Source organism: Phaseolus vulgaris, chromosome 4 (genome assembly GCF_000499845.2).
Source record: "Phaseolus vulgaris cultivar G19833 chromosome 4, P. vulgaris v2.0, whole genome shotgun sequence".
Lineage (NCBI taxonomy): Eukaryota > Viridiplantae > Streptophyta > Magnoliopsida > Fabales > Fabaceae > Phaseolus > Phaseolus vulgaris.
Genome location: NC_023756.2, coordinates 41,432,401 through 41,456,505, shown reverse-complemented (window position 1 = coordinate 41,456,505; position 24,105 = coordinate 41,432,401). Strand labels below are relative to the sequence as shown.

Genomic DNA, 24,105 nt, shown 5'->3' with positions numbered 1-24,105 from the left:
TTTTTTATTTTAATGAAATATTTATAATTTTTTTTATTTAACCTTCTCTCTATATAATAATAAATACATATATGTAAATTAATTAAAAATTAAACAGAGAATAATTATATAAATAATAAAAAGATAATTAATGTTATTTTTAACTTTAAAAATAATAGTTAGTTATAACAAAAATATTTTAAAAATTTGATGGTGGAAGAAATATTATGTAAAAAGACGCAGTAGTTCTATAATTAGATGCTTTTTTCTCTCTCTCAGAAACATAATGTTGTCATCTTTTATTTATAAATGTACTTAATATTTTTAATTGTCCAATTACTTTTTTTAAAAAATTACCAATAATTAATATAATTTTATATTACTGTTTATATTAAATTTGAAATATGAGTTAGTATCCACTGAGCACGAATAATATTTTCTAGGTTAAAAGAGTATAAATAATAGGTAAAAAAGAATTTATTAAAAAGTAAAAATTAGTTATATAAATAAGAATGTGGTGATAATAATGAGTGTGAAATGGAAGAAGGGATTGATTTAACTGAATTAGAAGTCGGTGTTGGCGTCCGAGGAGAGCCTTCAATTTCAAAAAGACAGAACCAAACAAAACAGCAACAAAGTTGGTGTTACTGTTATTGTTGTGAGTGTTTGTTTGTGTTGAGTCCCCAAGAAGTCCCTGTTTGGAGCCCATGGTTGCTCTCTCCTCCCTTCAGTTCAACCACTGCTCCAACGGCCTCTTCCGTTCTCTTCCTTCTCTCTCCTCACACCCACACTTTTCCACTTTTTGACCTTTCTTTCTCTCCGCAACCGGTGAGTCCTCTGTGCCGTCCTCGGATCTGGGGTTGTCTGGTTTCGCGTGGACTCTCATGGGTCTGTGTTGTTTTTGCTTATTCTGTTGTTTCTGCGCTGTTTTTCCTTCTGGGGTTGTGTTTTTTGTCGTTTTGGAGTTTATGAGGATCGTGCGTGTCTGTTATGGAGGTGATTCGGGTTGGAATTTTCTGTGGGTGACATAAAAGATGATTTTTTATTTGGTTTTTTTCAGTTGGGTTTGTGGGGTGTACATGGTAGTTTTAGAATCACTAATTTTGTTTGTGAAATTTGAAGCCGGGAAGGTTTACTCTTCAGATTATTGTGACTTGTGATCTGAGTCACGTGATTGGTGTTAAGGAGGGGTGTTTTTTTGCTACGAACATGTTTAGTTTTTTTAAAATTTTTTTTTATCGTGAAGTGTTTGATGTGAGTCTCATTGTTATTTTTTGCAGATCAAGTGATTTTGGAGAAGGGAAAAAAGTGGTCCCTAGTTCTGACTGGTTCAGATTCATGCTATCGTCTGCCATACGTTGTGTGTTTTCTTTGTCAAATATAAACTCCGTTAAGTTTCTTCAAAGATTTTGACTCTGAAATGGAGTGTTTTGGTTTGTGGGTGAGAAAAGTGAGAAAAATCAAAGGTTGACGTTTGTTTTATTGTGCCAAAGAGGCTGGTTCTGCCTCCTGAAGAGCAAGTTTCAACTATTCAACAATAATTTTGTTGGGTAAGCAAATTGAGTAAATACTTATATTTCTTGGTTTGTTGAGGAGGGAGGAGGAAATTGGTATGGCTGTTGCCACGAGCAACAGCAGCAACTATGAACCTTGTACTTCATACAATTGTTACAAAGTAGCAGGCTTGACTGAGACCATATTAGACACAAGTCAAGTCTATAATCTAAAAGATCGGTACATTCTCGGCGAGCAATTGGGTTGGGGGCAGTTTGGTGTCATAAGGGCCTGTTCTGACAAGTTAACAGGAGAGGTTCTGGCCTGCAAATCAATTGCTAAAGATAGGTTGGTTACTTCGGATGATTTGAGAAGTGTCAAACTTGAGATAGAGATAATGGCTAGGCTATCTGGTCACCCCAATGTTGTGGATCTCAAAGCAGTTTATGAAGAGGAAGGTTTTGTTCACTTGGTGATGGAGCTTTGTGCTGGAGGAGAGCTTTTTCACCGATTAGAGAAGCATGGATGGTTTTCAGAATCTGAAGCCAGGGTTCTCTTCAGGCACCTTATGCAGGTGGTTTTGTATTGTCATGAAAACGGGGTTGTTCATAGAGATTTGAAGCCCGAGAATATTCTCTTAGCAACAAGATCGTCCTCATCTCCTATTAAATTGGCAGATTTTGGACTAGCAACCTACATCAAGCCTGGTACCTTTTCCTTTTCTTCCTTTGCAGATTGTAAACTTTTCAATTTTGGTTGCTCCTATGAATGTTTGTGGTGTTCATCTTCAAAGGTTGGAATATGTTTAAGCAGGTCAAAGTTTGCACGGTTTAGTTGGGAGTCCATTCTACATAGCTCCAGAGGTATTAGCTGGTGCTTATAACCAGGCTGCTGATGTGTGGAGTGCAGGTGTAATTCTTTACATTCTGTTGAGTGGGACGCCTCCGTTTTGGGGAAAGACTAAATCCCGGATTTTTGAAGCTGTTAAAGCTGCTTCCTTGAAGTTTCCATTGGAACCTTGGGATCGAATTTCTGAATCAGCTAAGGATTTGATCAGGGGAATGCTGTGTACAGACCCTTCTCGAAGACTCACTGCCCAAGAGGTTTTGGGTAAGTTTTCTTTCTTTTTCATCTTGTTAATGTCTATCTGCTGATGCTGTTTTGTTTAGATTTAACACTGGTTAATAGAGCATTTTGCGAAGCAGGGTAACGACAGTTCAGTTGTGATGTAGATTACTATTAAAAATTGAACATAAAAAGATCGTTAGTATGTATTGAATGCATGATAACTTAACTGAAGCATTAAGAATATGCTACAATTATGCAGTAACACTGAAAGGGTTACTTTTGGTATGAAATCCATCATACTATGCCATTTATGGTGTGCCTGTTCAAAACTCTATTATTTAAGTCGACAAGATAAATATGTGCTTCTAACTTTCATCTCAACTTTCCCTGCCTAGATCATTGCTGGATGGAAAGCAACCAAACAAATCCAGAACAACTAAGTGAAAATCAGATCCAAAGTTGCGAAGAATGGGATGTTGGTGGCAGCTCATTCTCAGCTTCTTTCATGTCCAGGAATCAGGACATCAGCTTTGGCGCTGGCACTCCTACTTGTGATGCTCAATCGCCTACTTTCACATGCAGATCATCATTTTCTTCTTTTTTGGAAGAACCAGTCACGCCATGTCTACTATCTGGTGGGTTTTCATTCAAGAGTGTAGGCGATTCATCTGGTTTGGAATTCTCTACTCCTATTCCCTCGATGCTTAGCTTTTCATTCCTCAGCCCCTCTCCTGTTGTTGAACACAAGAGTTTTAAATTAGAGTGTTCAGCTAACATGTCAGATGTAAATGCAATTGCTGGAGGTATGCATTAAAGTTTTTTTTTTCAACCTTAATATTTCCTAGCTTCATGGTCTGATCTTGTTTGCTATTTTTTTTGCAGAAACTAGCTTGGGAAAGTTACTTTTACTACAAGATTCTTATCTTTGCATTGAAAACGATGTTAAAGAAACGAATCGCAAGCCTGCAGAGGCTAAAAGGTCAAGTGGAATGAATGGACACAAGGTACTGGGAATCCACAGCAAGAGAAACAGGACAATTGGACTTGGTGAGTGTGAGCAACTTGACCTTGTGGTGACTGAATCAGTCATCCGTTGGTCATCCTGCACTCAACTACCTACATCTTTGAGATCATCTCTTGTTTGCTAGGCGAATAGAAGGCTCGTCTCGATATTGCTTCATGCTGTGCCAAATATCAGCATACCCCTGCAAGTTTTGCTCGGCTAACGTTTTGTATATGATTTCCTTATTATCTGCATTGCTGTTAATGTTAACTGTCTTCTGGCTGATGCAAGGTTTTGTTTAGGTTTTGGTAGTGGCTTAATGGTGTGTCTGATTGAGAAGTGGTACTATACTAATAGCTCTTCACTTGTTTTTCTCCTTCTCCCTTCCCTTGCTATGTGTGTGCCTAAGTGAGAAAAAGTCAAAGGCATTCATTCAGCTGTTTTGTAAATGAAGTTGATCTTGATGTATGCTCCAGTTTTCTTAGCCTGATGTATTCCGAGTCATCTTGATGTATCAGTATTGCTGTGTTTGGTTTAGTTTATCACGAAGAAATAGTTGTTTCTCCTACACTGTTATCTGTTGAGTTTTTTTAAATAACTTTGTGTGGGGTTCAAAAGACACCAAGTGGTTCAAAAAACACCATGTTTCTATGTTTGTCTCCTTTCTTCATCACAAGAATGTACTAACAACACAAATTCTTTAAATTGTTATTTAAATACATACTGTGTAATGCTTTACTTTAAAACTAATATTTATAGTATAATATAGTCTTAGAAGACAATGTATGCTATTCTTTGTGTTGTGGTTCATGACAATCATTGAACTTGGGTTCTAGTTCTATCAGTATTCATTTCATTCATTTTGGTACAGTTTTTTCTCTTGATTTTAAATTGTGTGGTGTGTAAATTGTTTATGGACCAGAAAATAGGGTCTTAGTAGAATTAAATGTTTTGAACCACAAAGCCAGCTGGTGATGGTTGTAATCAATTGTCCTTGACATCTCAACTCAGCAATGATTAATCATTGTTAATAGCCATATGCAGAAGGAAGAGAAAAATGGGTAGGTTTATTTGTCATCATTTATAACGCCAAAAGTCAATGCCACCTTTTCTATATTAGATTATTATAAACAAATGGTACCATATGCATTCAGGCATAGATCAAAACCATTATGGCAACCACGATGACTTCGTGATTACCACACTTTTTTTAACATTATTTTTCTACTCATGTTTTCACTTGTTCCTGTATTTTACCTCTTTTGCAGAACACTACATGTGTACGCTGTTTTATTTATGTTGGTATATCTTTCGTAGGTTTGTAGATTTATTCATATGGGTTGATACTATGAAAAGGGTCACTAATTAACGATAATGACAAAATCTTGTTGATGTATTGCAAGATATCATGCATGAAGGTGAACCTTGTTACGCTTCTAGAACATCTTTGAGAAAATTTCAAACACTAAAATTGATTCTTTATAACTCAACATCGTTATCTTGATTAACAGTTGTGGATATAAGCATTTACAGAATACATGTAATGTTAAATTTGGATGATTAGTTCGATATAAAGTATGTATGTTTAGTTAGAAAAGAAGAACTATGCATTTGCATCAGAGTTAGATTAAAAAAATTATGTAAAGAGAATTAAGGAAGACATTATTATCACTAATGATAAATTTGATGTGACTATAATCATGTTTACAAACTCCATTGCATACGACATACTCTAATCACATTTACTTGGTATCACATCACATGCAAAGTTCCATAAATATTAAGAAAGAGAAAAAAGAGAAAGAAAATGAAAGAGCAAAAGGGTATTCCACCATGAATGAATGTAAAGTACAAAACCAACCCTTTGAGAGTTTGATAGTGAGGGCCTAATCGATATGGTGATGTGAGAGATGCTACTCCACTACCCAATAACACGACACACCCATTAATGATGTTATATGTGTTTCTAACCAGACAGGGAAACACCCCAATGTAAAATGTCCCCTTTGTCAAAAAAATCACATATGATTCTGTCCATGGACCTCCTCCACCACATCTTTTGGGCATGCCACATACAAATTAAATAGGGTATCCCTTAGTTTCTAATGCAAGTTTTTCATCTTTTTTTTTTCTTTTCATTTTTCTAATGCAAGTGGCTAAAATATACTTGGAATTATTGTCCAATCCTTTTGGTGACATTTGATAGCGTGGAGAAATGAGTTAGGCATTGGCCCCTACAACCACTTTGCTCAATCATGTGATCTTTTTTAAAGAAAACTTTGCTACATTATGGCTGCATGCTATGCCATAATTGCTTCTCATATTCTCTAACACCATGATGAATTTAATGCCAAGACCTTGGAGCAGACGTGTGGATGGCAAAACAACAACATTTGCTTTTTCAAAAGGTACTTTAAAGGTGTGGGTATATAACCATAGTGCCAACCCATTTATAATTTGCATTAATACAAAGATGGTTACTAAAATATTGGATTTTATAATTTTACTAAACTATCCTTGGTTGGGTTTTCAAAGATCCTTGAAGTCCAATGTAGTAAAGATTGTTGTTTCTCATGGTAGATTATTATTAAGATGACATAATATGTTGAGTTTATTTGCTTTCATGAAAATTTTAAACTTTCCAAGTTTAAAATTTTCCAACTTATTCTTCATACCCAGTTGGTCAATGAAACAATACAACAGTATATATCCCTACAATAATATGAAATCTAAAAAAGTGAGAGGTTTCGGCATATGATACCCATCTTCGGCCCTCTTGGAAGGACTTGTCATAGTGCTAGTGCTTAATACATTAGATAATTAAATCAGAGCATTTCAAATATTTGTCAACAAAAAGGTTCATGTTGTATATATAGTTGGATGTATAATACCCCACAAATAGATAGGCACATGTAACAAATAATAATAATAATAATACTAATTAATAGAAGGCTTAATTCATTTTGTTGCAACTAAAATTTGAAAAGAATGGGTTTTGGTAAGTTTTGGTTACGATGACAAATGGATTCATATCTCTAAGTATGATTTGAATTCATCTCAATTTTGAAGGAGAATTCTCATATTGACTGAGTACGAGTATGAGTATTTTAGTCTTTATATTTGTCTTCGTTTTATTTTATCAAAACACTTTTAATATATTATGTAACTTTTTTTTATTTGTTAAGAAAAAATAGTTAATAAAGCATTTGATGGATATCCAATCATATTTATAAAAAAGACTAAGGTGATATTATCTTAGTACTACAAAACACCACTAAAACACACAAATGTCAAATGCATTACATTTCTATATATGACAACCAAAAGAGATCACAAAACAAAACATTATAGCAAGTAAAACAATTTTAGTGGCAATTTATCCATGGTAGAAAAAATCGAGCAAAATTTATCTCCTTCATCATATCTCAATTATAATTTGATCACAATGTTGCATTCCTCTGCACACGTTTCAGTTATGACATAATTGTCCTTGGATAAATGTAAATGACTGCTAATTTCTAAGTAACCTAAAAATCTTATATTAACTTTTTTTTTATCCTTAGTTTTAAAACTTATCTCGGGTTATTTGATCATTTTTACTCTTTTTTATAATTTTTTTACCTTTATCCAATTGTTATTTAATATTCTTATTTGAAATTTATATAACTATAATTTTATTTTATATTTGGCATTTGAGAAAATAAAACATGTATCTTTTAGGAAGTTGTAAAAGATATTACTAAAAGATAATCTCCTAATCTCGAAATCGGGAAATATTATCTCTCACCCATCCCATTGTTTGCATCTTGCACTTTTGTTTATTAGAGCTTAGGCTTTAGAATAATATTGTGCATTGTGTAATTGTGAAGTTGTAAAGGTGCATGGAAACTCTTCTTTTGTGTGGTGGCCAAAGGTTGCAAATTAATGTCTAAAATCATATCATGTGGAATGATTTAAGTGGTGTTTCCACATCTATGAATGATTGAAAATTGAATGTAGAGTTATGAAGAAATTATTTGTGACATGAAAATTGTAACATATAGTCCCAAGGGGGCCTTTGTCAACCTTGTTGATTGAGTACCCTTGAACATGGTTCTGACATGCATTTCTTAATACAAAATGATTACCTTAATTGTTGTACGAAAATCCACATAAAATCCATAGGTTAACTTGAAAACCTACCCTAATCTCGGCCCAGTGTTAGAGTCCTACCAAGATCCTATAAATAGGCACATTTACCAAGGTAAATGTACGCATTAAAAAATGTTTATTACACTTAACCACCTCAAAGTAAGCATTGAAGTGATTTCGAGAGCTTAAGGGAGAACTGAGACCTTTTCGACCTTTTTGTAAATACAATAGGCGTCCACCATGGGATCAAGAAGGACTTGGTAAAGATTTTATGGTATCAACACAAAGCAAGAAGAACGAACAAAGAGAAACAATGGAAAGCGATCACATCACCCTACTCCTAGCACTACAACAAGAGATGAAAAAAAATGAAATTGAGAGCAGGTCCAAGCCCTCTGACTGGAGAACAAGGAGATGAGAAAGAAGTTGGCCAAGGGGTCCAAGGGCCAACAGGAGGAGGATGACGAGCGTAACACGACCCATAAGGTCACCCCGATAATTTTCCAATCGGCTATGACAAAATAACCCTGCACTTCGACACTGAGATCATCGAATCCAAGCTGAATATATCTTCTAATACCTACATAACTAGAGGATTCAGACGACACCCTTTTGTGGACAATATTATGGAGGCCCAGATACCACACAACTGGAAGGGTGCCATAAACCGGTATAACGATACAACAAATCTCGATGAGCACCTCGATGTGTACAATTCTCAGATGAGTTTTGATGACTTTTTTGGTAAGTTTATTGCGTCAGAAGTAATAATTTGTCCCTAAGGACGAATATAAAACCCACAAGGAACATTTGAATTTTCAAGTAAAAGATTCACTAAATAGAAAACAAAATAATAAAGTTTGTTGGGAGTTTGTTATAATGATTGTAAGAATTGTAAAGAAAGCGAGTTAAAGAGTTTGTTGGTTCAATTGGGATTGAGGTTCATCCTTCTTACTCTTTTGTATTTTGAAAAGCATAGTAATATTCTATCCTTTGATTGATGTTGATGTCCATATAAAAGTCATTTATATCGATTTCTCGCATATAAAATTATTAAGAAAGTCTCCTAAATATTGATTCCTTGCATATTTATAAAAACTCCTTAGCATTACGATTAGATGTTTATAGCAATTAACATTTCAAATCTATCCCTAGCATGAGTCAGAAACTTAGAGATACTTTTCAGTCAAATGTAAGGATCTTGAATATGGTAAACAAGCATTAAAAATAAAATGAAAATATCAATCATCAATCAAGAACAAAATATTATATTTAAATATCACCTCAATACATAAGAGTTTGAACATATTACTCACAATCTCAAAGGGAAGAATTAGCCACTCATGTTGGCCATTACAAGCATGGAAAGTAAGAAAAGAAGATTAAGGACGTTTCTCCTTGATGGGTGTCACCTCTAGGGTTTTTTAACACCTTCTGTTCTCCCCATTGATGTCTAGGGTTGTGCCTCACGCCTCATATTTAAACTAGTTGGGCTTGGGCTAAGGAACTTCTCGCCTAGGTGTGATTGGGTTCACCTAGGTGAGTTGGACGAAAACAAACCCAACATCTAAGGAGTGGTCTTGCTTGGGCGAGATTGGGCTCGCTTGTGCGAGTGCTGGAGTGTTCCAACTTTCCCTTTTCATCTTTATTTATTCTTCTTTTGTCCTTTCATCTTCATTCTTCCCTAAAATCCTGAAATTAACACAAATTTGGGAATAAATTTTTCTTATTCAAATTATAATAAAAAAAATGTAAAATGGTCTAAATTCATAAATTAGGGGTTATATTATAGTTATTTTATCAATTAATATCCATAAGTGCATGTATTTTAATATGAAATATTACAGAAATATGATACTTATCTAGTTTGTATAGCACGAAAAATGTTGTCATAAGTCGTATCTTCCCTACCTCGCTGAAGGTGAGGGGGGGGGGGTGCTCAACTGGTTCACCTGTTTACCACCATTATCAATTGACTGTTTCGACACGCTGGCAATGAAGTTTGGAACCCAATTCGCCACAAGTTGATCCCATCACCTTACTTCCATCGTGTTGGTGAACATCCACGAAGAAAAAGAAAAATCCCTTAAAGCGTTCATGGAGAGGTTTAGGAAGGTAACCCTGAATATAAGGAATTTGAGCGTCGAAGTAGCTATGCACCACATGGTAACAACACTAAAGTCGGGTCCTTTCGTCGACAATATGTGCAACTGTGAACCTAAACGAATTGGGAAAAAGAGGGGCAAAGTTCATGCAGTTAGAAGAGTGGAAGGAGTATCAAAACAAAGCTCGGGCATAGTTGGTGCCCGAGAAGAAGGAGATAGATAAATACTCCAAGCATCATGGTAATAAAAAAACAAGGAAACCAAAGTTTTCGAAGTTCACGAAGTACACACCTTTAAATATAGACCGAGGACGAATCCTGGAGGAGGCGTTGAGTGCACAATTCCTTCCCACACCCAAGCAAGTCCCAATCCCCCCCCCCCCCCCCCCCGAATGCTGATGCAATCCAAGCAAATACATTTGATCAATTTTACTTTTTTTCTATAATGTGTTGACCTTTATCCAATTGTTATTTAATACCCTCATTTGAAATTTATATAATTATAATTTATTTCTTGATATTTCACATTAGAAAAAGAAAAATTTGTACCATTTTAAAAAAAACACTTAATAATATCATGTTTCTTTCATTCTAATTTTTAATTTTATATAAAAAAATAATTAATTAATATTTAGAACAGGTTGAACGCAAGCATATCCATTTTCCGAGTATACCATTTAATAATGAAGGATAGATAGAGATTATCTTTCACCAATCCTATTATTTGAATTTTGCACTTTTACTTGTTCCTTTTTTTTTTCTTTTTTTCTTGCATTAATTGGAGCTTAGGCTTAATATTGCGCATGGCTTAGACTTAATATTGTGCATGGTGTAATTGTGAGGTTGTAGAAGGTGTATGGAAACTCTTTCTTGTGGTGGCCAAAAATGATTCTAAATTAATGTCTAAACTCATACCATGTGAAATGCTTTTAAGTGGTGTCTCCACATTCATTAATGGAATCATTAATGGTTGAAAATTGGATGTAGAGTTATGAAGAAATTATTATGTGACATGGAAATATCTATAAATTAGTCATAACATATAATTACTTTTTATTTTTGAAAATTAATAAATTAGTCCTTCAAAATAAATTGGTCCCATGTCGTTTCCATTATTAATACTATTGATTACGCAAGGAATACATATTACTAATTGTTATATGTGATTAATGAATTTACTATAAAAATAATATATGTATTATTGAACATGTCAATTTTTATTTATCATTTATTTTTATAATTTTTATTATATTTCTAATGTTAATGAGAAAAAATACGAGTAATTTGTTTCCTGTATTCGATGAATGAGGGAATAAAAAACTATCTTAATTACATGGATTTAATAAGAATTTGTAAAAATTAAAAGGAAATTAACATATTTAATTTAATGATACATGTTTTATTTTGACAGTGGAGAGAGATCAACAGATTTTTATAGGAACTGGCTTTGGAAGATTTTTTGAAAGATTATTTTTTTTTAAGGACTTTACAGGTTTTTTTTATTTAAAAAACTGAAAAAACTAATTGAGGCAAATTTCAAAGAATAAAAATATATTTTAAAAACTTAAGAAAAAACTTGATCAAATAATTAATAACTTAGTATCTCGATTCTCATTTATAGACAAAAAAACTCTTTTTATTTTCAAATATAAATAAAATTTTGACTGATTTTTTTTCTAACATATACTAGCTTTAATAAATGTCACCTTTAATTGCTCTAAGAATATTTTAAAAAATAGTAAAAAAAATTAATAAAATTCATTACAACTAACTTATTTTATTAATGTTACTTTTTTTAATACAATCATGTATGTAATTATTTTAAATTTTTAGTATATGAAATTTAAATTTAAAATAAAATAATACTGTAATACTCAAATTACCATTTATGACTCAATGTTTTATTTTACATAAGAATACATAAATCATTATATTTAGCAATTATGATTAAAAAACTATAATAAAAATAATTTTCACAAAACCTAATTCAATCCATGCCTATCACAATTGATATTTTATCAGTGATATGTTCCTCTCAATTATGAACCCTTTTCAGTTTCTTAAGAGTTTCCATTTCAAGGTTATATCAAGCTTCAAATGAGTTGGTTTCTTCGGTTTTTATATGAAAGAAATTGCGTTTTTCTATTAAGATTTGCTTCTCCTTTATTTTTATTTTCTGTTCATTTTCTCTTCTTTTTTGTATGCCAGGTGATTTTTTGACCATCCTAACCTAACTGAATACTCCAAAATTGGCAAATTATCATGTCAATTTCAATCTATACCCTATTATCTTTCAAATTTTCTAAAATCACATTCTATTCCGAATTTAAAAATCTAAAATACAATTCAAAATTCAAAAATTACAATTCAAAAATCAAAATCTTCTTTTGTAAAAAAAAATCTAAAATGAAAAAAATACATGGAAAAGAAAATTCAGATTACAAAATCTAAAAATACATTATGGAAAAGAATTTTTAGAATTAAGAGATGTGTTATGTAAATCAAAATCCAGAAATGTATTTAAAAAAGGGATTCTATAAGTATTTTTTTACCCACACCTTTTTTTATTGTCATTTTCATAATTTCACATGGGTATATTCGTCATTTTAGTGGAAAATCGAGTGCACTTGAAGTCGATATGGTGCACGGAGAATTTGCTCCCAAAAACACATTTCTTTTTCACGACTGTTTCTTCCTGTACCTCCATACCTTATTCTATCACCTCCACAAATTTTCGAATTTCCAAAAATGCCTCTTTATAATATTCCGGATTACATAATACAGAAGTTATTTTTCAAAATTGTAATTAGCTTCTGATTACATAATCTGGAAGTCTTATCTAGCTTCCGGATTATGTAACCCAGAAGTCTTTTTTAAATGAGTTTCCCGATTACATAATCTAGAAACTATTCTATGGGGGTGACACAAAGATATTTTCATGTTGTGTATGGAGGTGGCAAAAGAAGATATGGAGGTGCAGGAAGAAACAGTCCTTTTTCACGAGTTCTATGGGCCTTAATTTTTGCACCTTCTTTTTCTCTTTCTACTGCACGGTATTTTTAAACACCCCTCTTCTTATTCTTCTCTTTTCCCCCCTATCTTATCCACACTTTCTCCCACCTCAATTGTGCCTTATTATTTTTCTCTTGGAAAAATGGACAACATCTAGTTTTTATTTTCTACAAAAGTATAATCCTCTATTTAATCCCTTTATAAGATCTAATTAACTAATTTACAAAGTTAAGAAATTTAGTTGATGCAATTAGTAACATTAAATTTGTATTGAATTTACATTAGCAGGTAAACGTTTTTTTTTCTAGGATTTTTTACAAAGAAAAAGTTATAGTGCAATAACAAGGCCCGTTCAGTATAGCAGTTAACAGTTTTGCATGAGCCCAATTCTTGTTTTGCTAAAAAAAAAAGCGTGATCCAGACCAATTTGGGGAAAGAATTTTCTTTTTGCACCCTCGTAATTTCAAAGCGGCATTCCCATAAAATTTAAAATTTTAATTTTACCCTACTAAAAATAAATTACCAGGCATGCAATATCTTTGTGTTGAAGCATTTAAATATTTTGTGAAAATTGTGAACTTGGTGGTCGATGGTGTTTGGTGACGGTAATTGTTGGTGTTTGGTGGTTGTTGTTAGTTATTAGTGGAGTGGATGATCACGTTTCATAGCGTTGATGGCGCGATTTCAATGAGTATTTCATTTTTGTTTTTCAGTTTCAATTTCAAAATGTGTCATCCAATAACCTTTCTAGATCATACATTTTAAAACATTAAAAGTTAATTTTTTTTACTATAGATTGTAAATTTCAGAATACGTATTTCTATTTTAGATAGTATATTTTAGAATATATATTTTGTATTTCAGATTGTATATCACATAATATTGTGGATTTTACATTCCATAATAGAATTTTGTATTTTGATTTTATATTCTGGATTCAAAATTTATGATTTTTTTAATATTTTTTTTGAAGTTATGTAATACAATTTTGTTTTTCTTTAATACAAAAGTTATGGTTTTAATTTTATATTAGTCAGATACAAGTGTTTACATTAAGCACATAACATGGTTGTCATAAACAATCAGAATAAGTCATATACTAATGATTTCAAGTTTATGTACAATATATTTTTAAACTTAATAATGCAATACCTAAGTACATAACAAAACTATTAACTACTATGTCCATGTTCTTGTTATGATGCGGTTGTGTCTCGTCATCATTTGGACAATGCGACTGATGACGTAGTAATACCTATGTAGCACAGACATTGATACAGGCACTGATACAACTCGAATACAAAGATATGTATAATCTCTAAAATGTAGGACACGGGGACACAAATTTATATATTATATAATTATGAATTATATAAATTGACAATAAAGATTTACGTGCACAAGTATGTTTCAGTTTTTTTTGGAGCAGAAAGATGTTTTTCATGGTTGATTCAAAAGGATTTGTTCCTTATTTTTATAATCATACTAAAAATTTATACAATAAGTTTGAGCTTTTAGAAAATTAATATATTTCTTCGTTTTAAAATTGTGTTTGAATCGTGCTAGAATTGTCAAAAATCCAACAAATATTTTTTGAATTGGACACTTCACCGATACGTGTCCTACGAGTGTCGGTGTCCGATATGTGTGTCCGAAACGGACACACCATTTAAGAGAAGTGTTTAAGTCTCATAGGGTAATATAGATGGCCAATCTTCCCCATTCCATGAAGTATGTATGAGTGTGACACAAATTTGAACCAATGCATATATCCAATTGCATACGAAGAAAAATGTGTAGCCAGTATCACACCATAACAAAGTGCAATCACCTATCACCTATGAGCGTCACAACACCTCCTTCAAATGGTAGGGGGGTCAATGAACCATCTGCTCATACCTAAATTCTCATAAAATAGGCTCTTATAAATGATGATGTGCACATCCTGAACCTGATGTATTTTGAGAACATGAATATAAACTCAAATGACCTTTTGAGACAATGAATTTATAGGAACTCTAGATCACACCATAATAGATAATATCACCTAATTGGATGTGCACAATGCCAACGATGTATATATGGCATCCAATCACATGTGGTGTAGTTCGAGGAGAACCTCCTTATACATGGGATTCATATCCCTCATTCCCATCCTTGGAAAATGCTCATATATCCACATTTATTACAATTTTAAGAAATTATTCTTATATTAAAAAATAAGTCTAAGTTATACAAATATGTATATCATTTATCTGTAAAAGCGTGACATAATCATCCAACTGCTTTGTTTGGGCAAAACATACATTTCCTATCTGGTCATACATGTGGGTGAGTGTGACAACTCCCCATGAGTACCCAACACACATCTTCAAATTACTAAACAATTTCAAATACGACACATTAATAAATTTCACACTTTTATCAATAAATATTGTGCATCTAACAAGATGCAACAAATAAGTTCTCGTTGCATACTCTCGTCTCTGTTGCACAAAACACTCCTCGTCACCTTTGAACCTCACGTGTGCAACATGAAAATTCCTCAACTCTATTATGGCATCACCCAAGTTGACCCCTAAGAGCTCAACTAACAATGTTGATGCTATTGCGAAACCTAACATTATACATTTACAAATTTGTCCCATATTGGGGATATGTAGCAATGTGGACACATTATCCAAGATGAAGATCATCACACCAACAAAAATGTGGAAATTGTTGGTGTCTTGGTGTCACCTTTTCACAGAGGCTTAAATAAGACCATTATCACCAATCTCATAGCTAATGTTACACAATAACAATAATCTAGAGTTAAGCACCGCAACCTCAATTTAGGGATGAAGCATCAATGGAAGACTCTCTTTAACTTTCCTCGATCCTAAAAAAATATATTGATGTTTCTAACTATACACAATAACACATGACCAAATATAATGTCATTAAATGAAGTTTTATTTCTTACCTCACCCTTCTACAATCTTAAGGCAACATCATCAATATAACTCACTAGTACCAAGGTATGAGAAGGTCTGCTAGGTAATCCTTCTATTCATCATGTCCTCCTCCAACTCCATGCTTCACATCTCCACCAATTCACACATGAGATGCCCACCTCTAGTCTTAACCATAACTTTATCAAATGATTTCACCTTAATAAACTTATTTTAAAAATATAAATACATTTCAAAGTGTGCATGATGAAATGCATTTTCAAATGTAGAAATACATCATGGATTGTATTCCATACCAGAAATACATCACAAAATATATATTTAAGACTGCATTAATATATTTCTAAATCCAAAATGTATTAATACATTATGGAGTATGTGTTGATTTTGGCTAAATCCCAAGTCCTACATCGGTGGGTTCATTGTTTGGGAAGGAGGTTTGAGGGTTATAAACTAAACTCTCCTCCTTCACTGTTATATATCCCAATTTGTAATATCTTCTCCCATAATAATAAAAGTGAGCTGTTTTTGCTGTGCTCGGAGATTAGGCTAAATTGGCTGAACTCCGTTAACAATTTTCTGGTGTGTTTTTTCCTCTTTATCTCTTTTATTATTCTGCTTTATTTATTCAATATTATTTGTTGGGTAGCTCTGTTAGGGTTCTGTTTTAGTGGGAAAATTACCCGTTTTTCCCAACAAGTGGTATCAAGAGCCGAAGGTTCGCCTTGGGTTGTTTGAAATTATTTGTAATATTGAATACTATATTTTGAGTTTGTAATGGCAAATCAAGAAGAAGAAGCGAAGGATGTATCCAGAGTGTCGGGCTCCTCGTCATCATGGTCGAGGTTCCCGGTGTCCACTTTGAAATTGGCGGTGGAAATATTTGATGGCACTGGACATTTTGGCATGTGGCAAGGAGAGGTCTTGGACTCTCTTTTTCAGCAGGGTCTTGATATTGCTGTTGAATGAGAGAAACCAGAAGAGGTAGAGGAGAAAGATTGGAGCATCATCAACCGGTTGGCATGCAGAACTATTCGATCCTGCCTGTCCAGAGAGCAGAAGTATGCTGTAAAAAACGAGATTTTTGCACACAAACTGTGGAAGGCATTGAAAGACAAGTTTCTGAAGAAGAGTGGTCAGAACAAGCTCCTGATGAAGAAAAGGTTGTTCCGATTTGACTACCAACAAGGTACTACTATGAATGTGCACATCACTATGTTTAATCAATTAGTTGCAGACCTGTTGAATTTAGATGTGAAGTTTGAGGATGAGGATTTGGCTTTGATGTTGTTATCATCTCTTCCTGATAAATTTGAACATTTGGAGACTACGCTCCTTCACGGGAAGGAGAATGTGTCGTTAGATGTTGTTTGTTCTGTTTTATATAGTCATGAATTGAGAAAGCAGGATAAGATGAAAACCAAATTAACGACATCAGAAGAAGCATTGGTGGCAAGAGGTCGTCAGCAAAGCCAAACAAAGGGGAGAAGAGGGAGGTCTAAGTCTAAAGGTCGAGCCGTTGCCAAAGATGAGTGTGCTTTCTGTCATGAGAAATGACACTGGAAGAAAGACTGTCCAAAACTGCAGAAGAAAGGGAAGGCTCCACAAGATGCAAATGTTGCAGAATGCAAAAGTGATGTGGAATCAGATGTCTCTTTAATTGTCTCGCTTTCAGCATCATCATATCCAGATGAGTGGATATTGGATTCAGGTTGTACCTATCATATGTGTCCCATTCGGGAATGGTTCTTTGAATTTCAAGAACTCGATGGCGGGGTTGTTTACATGGGTAATGATAATCCATGTAAGACAACTGGGATAGGTTCAATCAAGCTGCAGAATCATGATGGATCCACCAGAATTTTGCGGGATGTACGGTACGTGCCAAAATTGAAGAAGAATCTCATCTTATTGGGGGCTTTAGAATCTAAAGGCCTAGTTGTGACGATGCGAGATGGAATTCTTAAAGCAACTTCAAGAGCACTGGTGATGTTGAAAGGCGTATGGAAGAACAATCTATATTACTATCAAGGTAGTACAGTGGTGGGGACAGTAGCGGTAGCAACTTCTAGCACTAAGAAGGATGTCCAAGCAACGAAGTTGTGGCATATGAGGTTGGGACATGCTGGAGAGAAATCCTTGCAAATTCTTACCAAGCAGGGACTGTTGAAAGGTACGAAGGCTTGCAAACTTGAATTTTGTGAGCATTGTGTTCTGGGAAAACAACGAAGAGTGAAGTTTGGCACTGCAATTCACAATACCAAGGATATTCTGGATTATGTGCATTCAGATGTGTGGGGACCTGCCAAAACTTCGTCAATCGGAGGTAGGCATTATTTTGTCACTTTTGTGGATGATTTTTCCAGGAGAGTTTGGGTGTTTACTATGAAGAACAAAAATGATGTGCTTGAAATTTTCCTTAAGTGGAAAGCTCAAGTTGAAAACCAGACAGGAAGGAAGATTAAGGTTCTCCGAACAGACAATGGAGGAGAATACAAGAGTGATCCGTTCCTGAAGGTATGTCAAGATTGTGGCATAGTTTGGCACTTCACTGTTAGAAAAACACCACAGCAGAATGGGGTGTCAGAGCGGATGAACAAGACACTTGTGGAGAAAGTTCGTTGTATGTTGTCTAATGTTAAGTTAGGCAGAGAGTTTTGGGCTGAGGCTGTGACATACGCTCAACATCTCGTCAATCGTTTGCCATCATCTGCTATAGATGGCAAAACCCCGTTAGAGGTATGGTCTGGAAAACCTGCAACTGATTATGATTCTTTGCATGTTTTTGGTTCTATTGCATATTATCATGTGATTGAATCAAAGTTGGATCCACGGGCAAAGAAGGCTCTTTTCATGGGCTTTAGTCCTGGAGTGAAGGGATACCGTTTATGGTGTCTAGAGGCAAAGAAGACGATTATCAACAGGGATGTTACCTTTGATTAATCTTCCATGTTAAAGAAGGTAAATCCAGAAGGAGTTGATAGTACTCCACAACAGGTGGAGTGTGCCCGAAAGCAGGTGGAGTTTGAGCCGACAATGGTGATCCCAACACGAAATACCACAAGTGACTCTCCTATGGCAGAAGAAGAGTCAGATGAGGAAAAGGTTCCTACCCAAGAATCTCAACAGCAATCAACGCCAATTGTAGTTAGAAGACAGAGACGAGATATTCAAAAGCCTGCTCGTTTCATGGATATGGTTGCCTATGCACTTCCAGTTGTTGATGACATTCCATCCACTTACCTAGAAGCCATTCTGAGTTCAGAGAGTGGTAATTGGGCAGGTGCAATGGAAGAGGAGATGCAGTCTTTGAAGAAGAACAAGACGTGGAAGCTGGCACAATTACCAAAAGGTAAGAAGGCAATTGGGTACAAATGGGTATTTGCAAAGAAAGAAGGATTTCCTAATAAAAAAGATGTTCGCTACAAGGCAAGGTTGGTTGCTAAAGGCTTTGCTCAGAGGGAGGGAATTGATTATAATGAGGTATTTTCTCCAGTTGTTAAACATTCCTCCATTCGAATTTTGTTGGCCTTGGTAGCACAGTTGAATTTGGAGCTTGCTGAACTTGATGTAAAGACCGCGTTCCTACATGGTGACTTGAAGGAGGAAATCTATATGACTCAACCAGAAGGATACAAGGTTGATGGTAAAGAAGATTGGGTTTGTAAACTTAGCAAATCATTGTACAGACTGAAACAATCTCCGAGACAGTGGTACAAACGATTTGATAAGTTCATGAAGGATCAGAAGTACAAGAGAAGCAAATATGATCACTGTATGTATTTGCGCAGACTTGAAGATGGTTCCTACATTTACTTACTCTTATATGTTAATGATATGCTGATTGCAGCAAAGAGCCAAGTTGAGATTGACAGGTTAAAGGCTCAGTTGAGTAAAGAGTTCGAGATGAAGGATTTGGGGGAAGCCAAGAAGATTCTCGGCTTGGAGATAAACAGGGACAGGGAGAGGGGAAAACTTTGGCTGTCACAGAAGCAGTATTTGCAGAAGGTACTACAACGTTTTGGTATACACGAAGATACAAAACCTGTAAGTACTCCACTTGCTCCTCATTTGAAATTGAGTAGTCTTTTATATCCGACGTCTAATGAAGAACGAGAATACATGGCGAAAGTCCCATATGCAAATGCAGTTGGAAGCTTGATGTATGCAATGGTGTGTACAAGACCAGATATTTCACAGGTTGTGAGTGTTGTTAGCAGGTACATGCATAATCCGGGCAAGGGACATTGGTAAGCTGTGAGATGGATTCTACAGTACCTCCAAAATACCTTAGATGTTGGATTGACATTTGAGCAAGATGAATCACTTGGTCAATGCATAGTTGGATATTGTGATTCTGATTATGCAAGTGATTTGGATAAGCGACGGTCTACAACTGGCTTTTTGTTCACTTTAGCAAAAGCGCCAGTTAGTTGGAAGTCTACCTTGCAGTCTACGGTGGCTTTGTCTACGACAGAGGCAGAGTATATGGCGATTACAGAGACTGTGAAGGAAGCAATTTGGCTTCATGGGTTGCTTAAAGACTTGGGAGTTGGTCAGAAACAACTTGAGTTATATTCTGACAGTCAGAGTGTTATTCATTTAGCAAAGAATCAAGTCTTTTATGCACGGACGAAGCACATTGATGTTCGTTATCACTTTGTGCGTGAGATTCTCGAAGAAGAGGAGATTGTTCTTCAGAAGATTCACACTACGGAGAATCCTGCAGATATGCTCACCAAGGTGGTTACAAGGACCAAGTTTGAACACTGTTTAGACTTGGTTAATATCTTGCACATTTGAAGTTGGCGCCCAAAAGCGCAAATTTGAAGCACTACAAAGTTTGTTTTTGTTATGTTTTGAGAAGATTTGTTTTAGGTGGGACTTTAAATTAAGCCAAGGTGGAGATTTGTTGATTTTGGCTTAATCCCAAGTCTCACATCGGTGGGTTCATTGTTTGGGAAGGAGGTTTGAGGATTATAAATTAAACTCTCATCCTTCACTGTTATATATCCCAATTTGTAATATCTTCTCCCATAATAATAAAAGTGAACTGTTTTTGCTATGCTCGGAGATTAGGCTAAATTGGCCGAACTCCATTAACAATTTTCTGATTTGTTTTTTCTTCTTTATCTCTTTTATTATTCCGCTTTATTTATTCAATATTATTTGTCGGGTAGCTCTTTTAGAGTTCTGTTTTAGTAGAAAAATTACCCATTTTTCCCAAGAGTATGCATTCCAGAAATTATTTCTGGATTCATAAATACATTTCGAATTGTATACAAAATTTCAAAATAAGTTTGAGAGGTTACAATCCAAAAAAATTCATAGATCATTAATCCAAAATAAACTAGTAACAACAATAACAAATATAAACGATCATCCAATCCAAAATAAATTAGTAACAACGATAACAAATATAAACTCAAAAAATAACCTCTTCAAACAATGCAGCAGGACAACGGGTTCCGAGGATGAAACTGTTGAGGTAAAGCCTCTCACTCAAACACAAAAGCAAATGGAGGATGCATGGCAGATGAAAAAGATGAAAGTGGAGAGAAAGAAAAACATGTTTATTTCATAAATTTGAAACTTGGACAATTTTTATAAGACCCTTTTGGGAATGAGCCCAAAAGAAAGAACCCAAAAGCTCTTCTGTAATTATTTTATCTTTTTCAAGGTGGGAAATTCGAGACAGTGCATCAGTTTATAGTTTATTTTCATTGAAGTATTTATTGCCAACATTTATATGGATATAAATAGAATAAACTAAAAATTAAATAATATTTAAGCCAGAACTTTTTCATCAGTAAACTAAAAAACTCATGCCTTAATTTTGCAGGATCCAGTTTTTATTGATTTTTTTAATGAATTGAACCAATGTAAAAGAGAAATTTAGTATTGAGATCTAAATGGATTAATGAAAAAAAAAGGGCCATAGTAATCCTACTTGTGATAAAATATCTTAATTTTGGAAAACAATGAAATCCTATGAACCATTCTACACTGCCAAGTGTTAATTGCCTATTGCACAAAGAGAAGACCCCACATGAAAAGATAAGATTCATAGCCACAAGCATAACCAACCTCATATATCTTAATTCTTTTGGTGGCTTTAGAGAATGAGCTTAAGATTTTGATAATTTCATTTTGCTCATCAACATACATTTCTAGAGTTCAACCTTATCTTTGAGCAAGTAAATCACACACATTATAGATGAATTGCAAAATAAACTCCTTAAGCTCACCAATACCGTGCAAATTGTGCACCAAGAAACCAAAGCTTAGAAGAAGAAACACTATCTTATTTTCCATTTCCTCAAGTGGAAAACAGCAAAAAACCATTTCCACTAGCACAAGGATTGAAAATCCAACGTCTGAGGCTTACACTGTCAGTTTCAAGACAGAAAAGGGTTGCAAGCTTGCCATTTCAAGGTATCCTGATTTTGAATATGATGCAGAGGGGGGAATGGGAACTGGGATTGCTGCAAAGGTTACAGAGAATGGTCCAGCCAACAATGACCTTCCTGTTTCATTTGATCTTGAAAGTTTGTATATTCCACCATTAACAAGTTCTACTGCCAAGTTTCTTGGATTGCCATTGCCACCATTTTTGAAGATCGAAGTAGTTCCAGAAGCATTGCATGGAAGTATTAACCAAGAATCTGGCAAGGTAAAACATTTAAGTTCTGGAGGTTATGCTTCAAATTGAAAATATTGTGCATAATGTGTACAACTTATGATGAGCTTTAGTGTCTGTTTCAACTTTTTTTCTTGAAAAGAGAAACTAAGAAATACCAGTAGGCATGTACAGTCTTTGCCAAAACTTTGATACTATCAATTTAACAGAATTAATCTTTGGTATGATTTTTGAAATAGTTATTACAAAATTTAACAAATTTCTATATATATGTGTGTGTGATAATTTGTGATTAAATGATATTGTAAAAAATCTCTCTCTCCCTGCCTCTCCATATATTTGTACAAAAGTTAATTAGAGGAACTTCTACTTGTGAAGAGAAAAAACTGTTAGGTCATTTTAACTTGCCATAAGTGTCTCTCTAATTAGTTTTGTGCCATAACTACCCAATTGATTATATGATTGTTTGGATTTTTTAACTAGGTTGATCTTGAGTTCAAGGCAAAGTTTTTGTTTTCTGCTGGTAGTCTCTATAAGGCTCCTCCACTGTTGGTGAAGACAGTGTTGACTTCTGAAGAAACAAAAGGAACTATGAAGAGTGGAAGAGGCAGGAGATTGGATAAGGAGGGAAAGTGCAGACTAGTTGGTGTAGCCACAGTTGACCCTATTGATGATTTCTTTATGAATTCCTTCCTTGGTCTCCCAACTGAGTGCCTTGCTGAGTTAAAGGCTGTAATCTCCATTTCTTCCTCATCTTAAGATCTCACAAAATTTGGACATTTCTTGAAAGTTGAAACCTATGCAAAGTCATAATATCCAAGTTGGAAGATGAATGTGAAATAGTAGAAGATAATGATATACTTTGTAGAAACTAGAGAGAAGTTAAGATTGAACAAGTTTACCCTATTCAGCCTTGTACAACACTGAAGTTAAAGCAAGTATAGATGTACTAAGTAAAGAAGAGTGAAGTCAAATACAATATTCATAACCCTTTATTATCCCAATGTGTTTTTAACCTCTATTTTTTGAGGAATGGTTTTGGGTATAAAGAAGATACTGAGTTCATAACTTTTGTATTAGAATATTTTCAAACACTGAACTTTTTGGTTTATGAGGGAATATATTATCCTTGTTCTCATGCATCCTTTATTGGATTAAAATTCAGAATTTGGCTTAAGGGTTTCCTATACTTTGGCCAATATTTTATTGCAATTATAATAATACATGTTTAAAAGATGTCCTATTATTGACTATGAAAAACCAACAAATCATTCGTATCTGTGATGCAGTCTTTTTATAAAGTTTCAAGTTGTAATGTTATAAATAAAAAAATATAATTGAGAAAAAAAAACGCTTGAATTGAATTGAATTTAAATTTAGACATCAAACCAATATTTGGACGATTTTTTTTAAAAAAAGTTAAAACTACAATTTTAATTACTAATACTGGTTTTTGTTGATGATTTTACAGTTAATACTAATATATAAAGATAATTGGGGTTTTGATTTTCGGATGGTTTTAGCCACGTCATTAACTATTTGTTTAGTTTATATCTGTATTTTGACATGTTTGGATATGGAAAACACATTTGCCAACTTTAGAAAGAAAAAAAAAAGATAGCACATGTAAATATTAAACTTCTTTATGCTACATTTTTTTAGGCATTAAAATAACGATAAACATATAATCTTATACTTATTCCGTTCAAATTATATACGT

General features: G+C 34.1%; 2 protein-coding genes across 2 annotated transcripts; both read left to right on the top strand.

The window, feature by feature from the left end:
* The first annotated feature begins 511 nt into the window (after positions 1 to 511).
* On the top strand, positions 512 to 4,112 carry LOC137837690 (calcium-dependent protein kinase 26). Its single transcript, XM_068646792.1, is given in 7 exon segments — positions 512 to 807; positions 1,260 to 2,180; positions 2,287 to 2,583; positions 2,937 to 3,046; positions 3,048 to 3,102; positions 3,105 to 3,344; positions 3,424 to 4,112. Coding segments are annotated over 6 exon segments (1,557 nt in total). The 5' UTR covers positions 512 to 807; positions 1,260 to 1,591; the 3' UTR covers positions 3,690 to 4,112.
* Positions 4,113 to 21,858: 17,746 nt separating this feature from the next.
* On the top strand, positions 21,859 to 23,383 carry LOC137837689 (uncharacterized). The gene is made up of 2 exons (XM_068646791.1): positions 21,859 to 22,418; positions 22,869 to 23,383. The coding sequence occupies exons 1-2, from the start codon at positions 21,963 to 21,965 to the stop codon at positions 23,142 to 23,144; spliced, it is 732 nt and encodes a 243-aa protein (XP_068502892.1). The 5' UTR covers positions 21,859 to 21,962; the 3' UTR covers positions 23,145 to 23,383.
* The last annotated feature ends 722 nt before the right edge of the window (positions 23,384 to 24,105 follow it).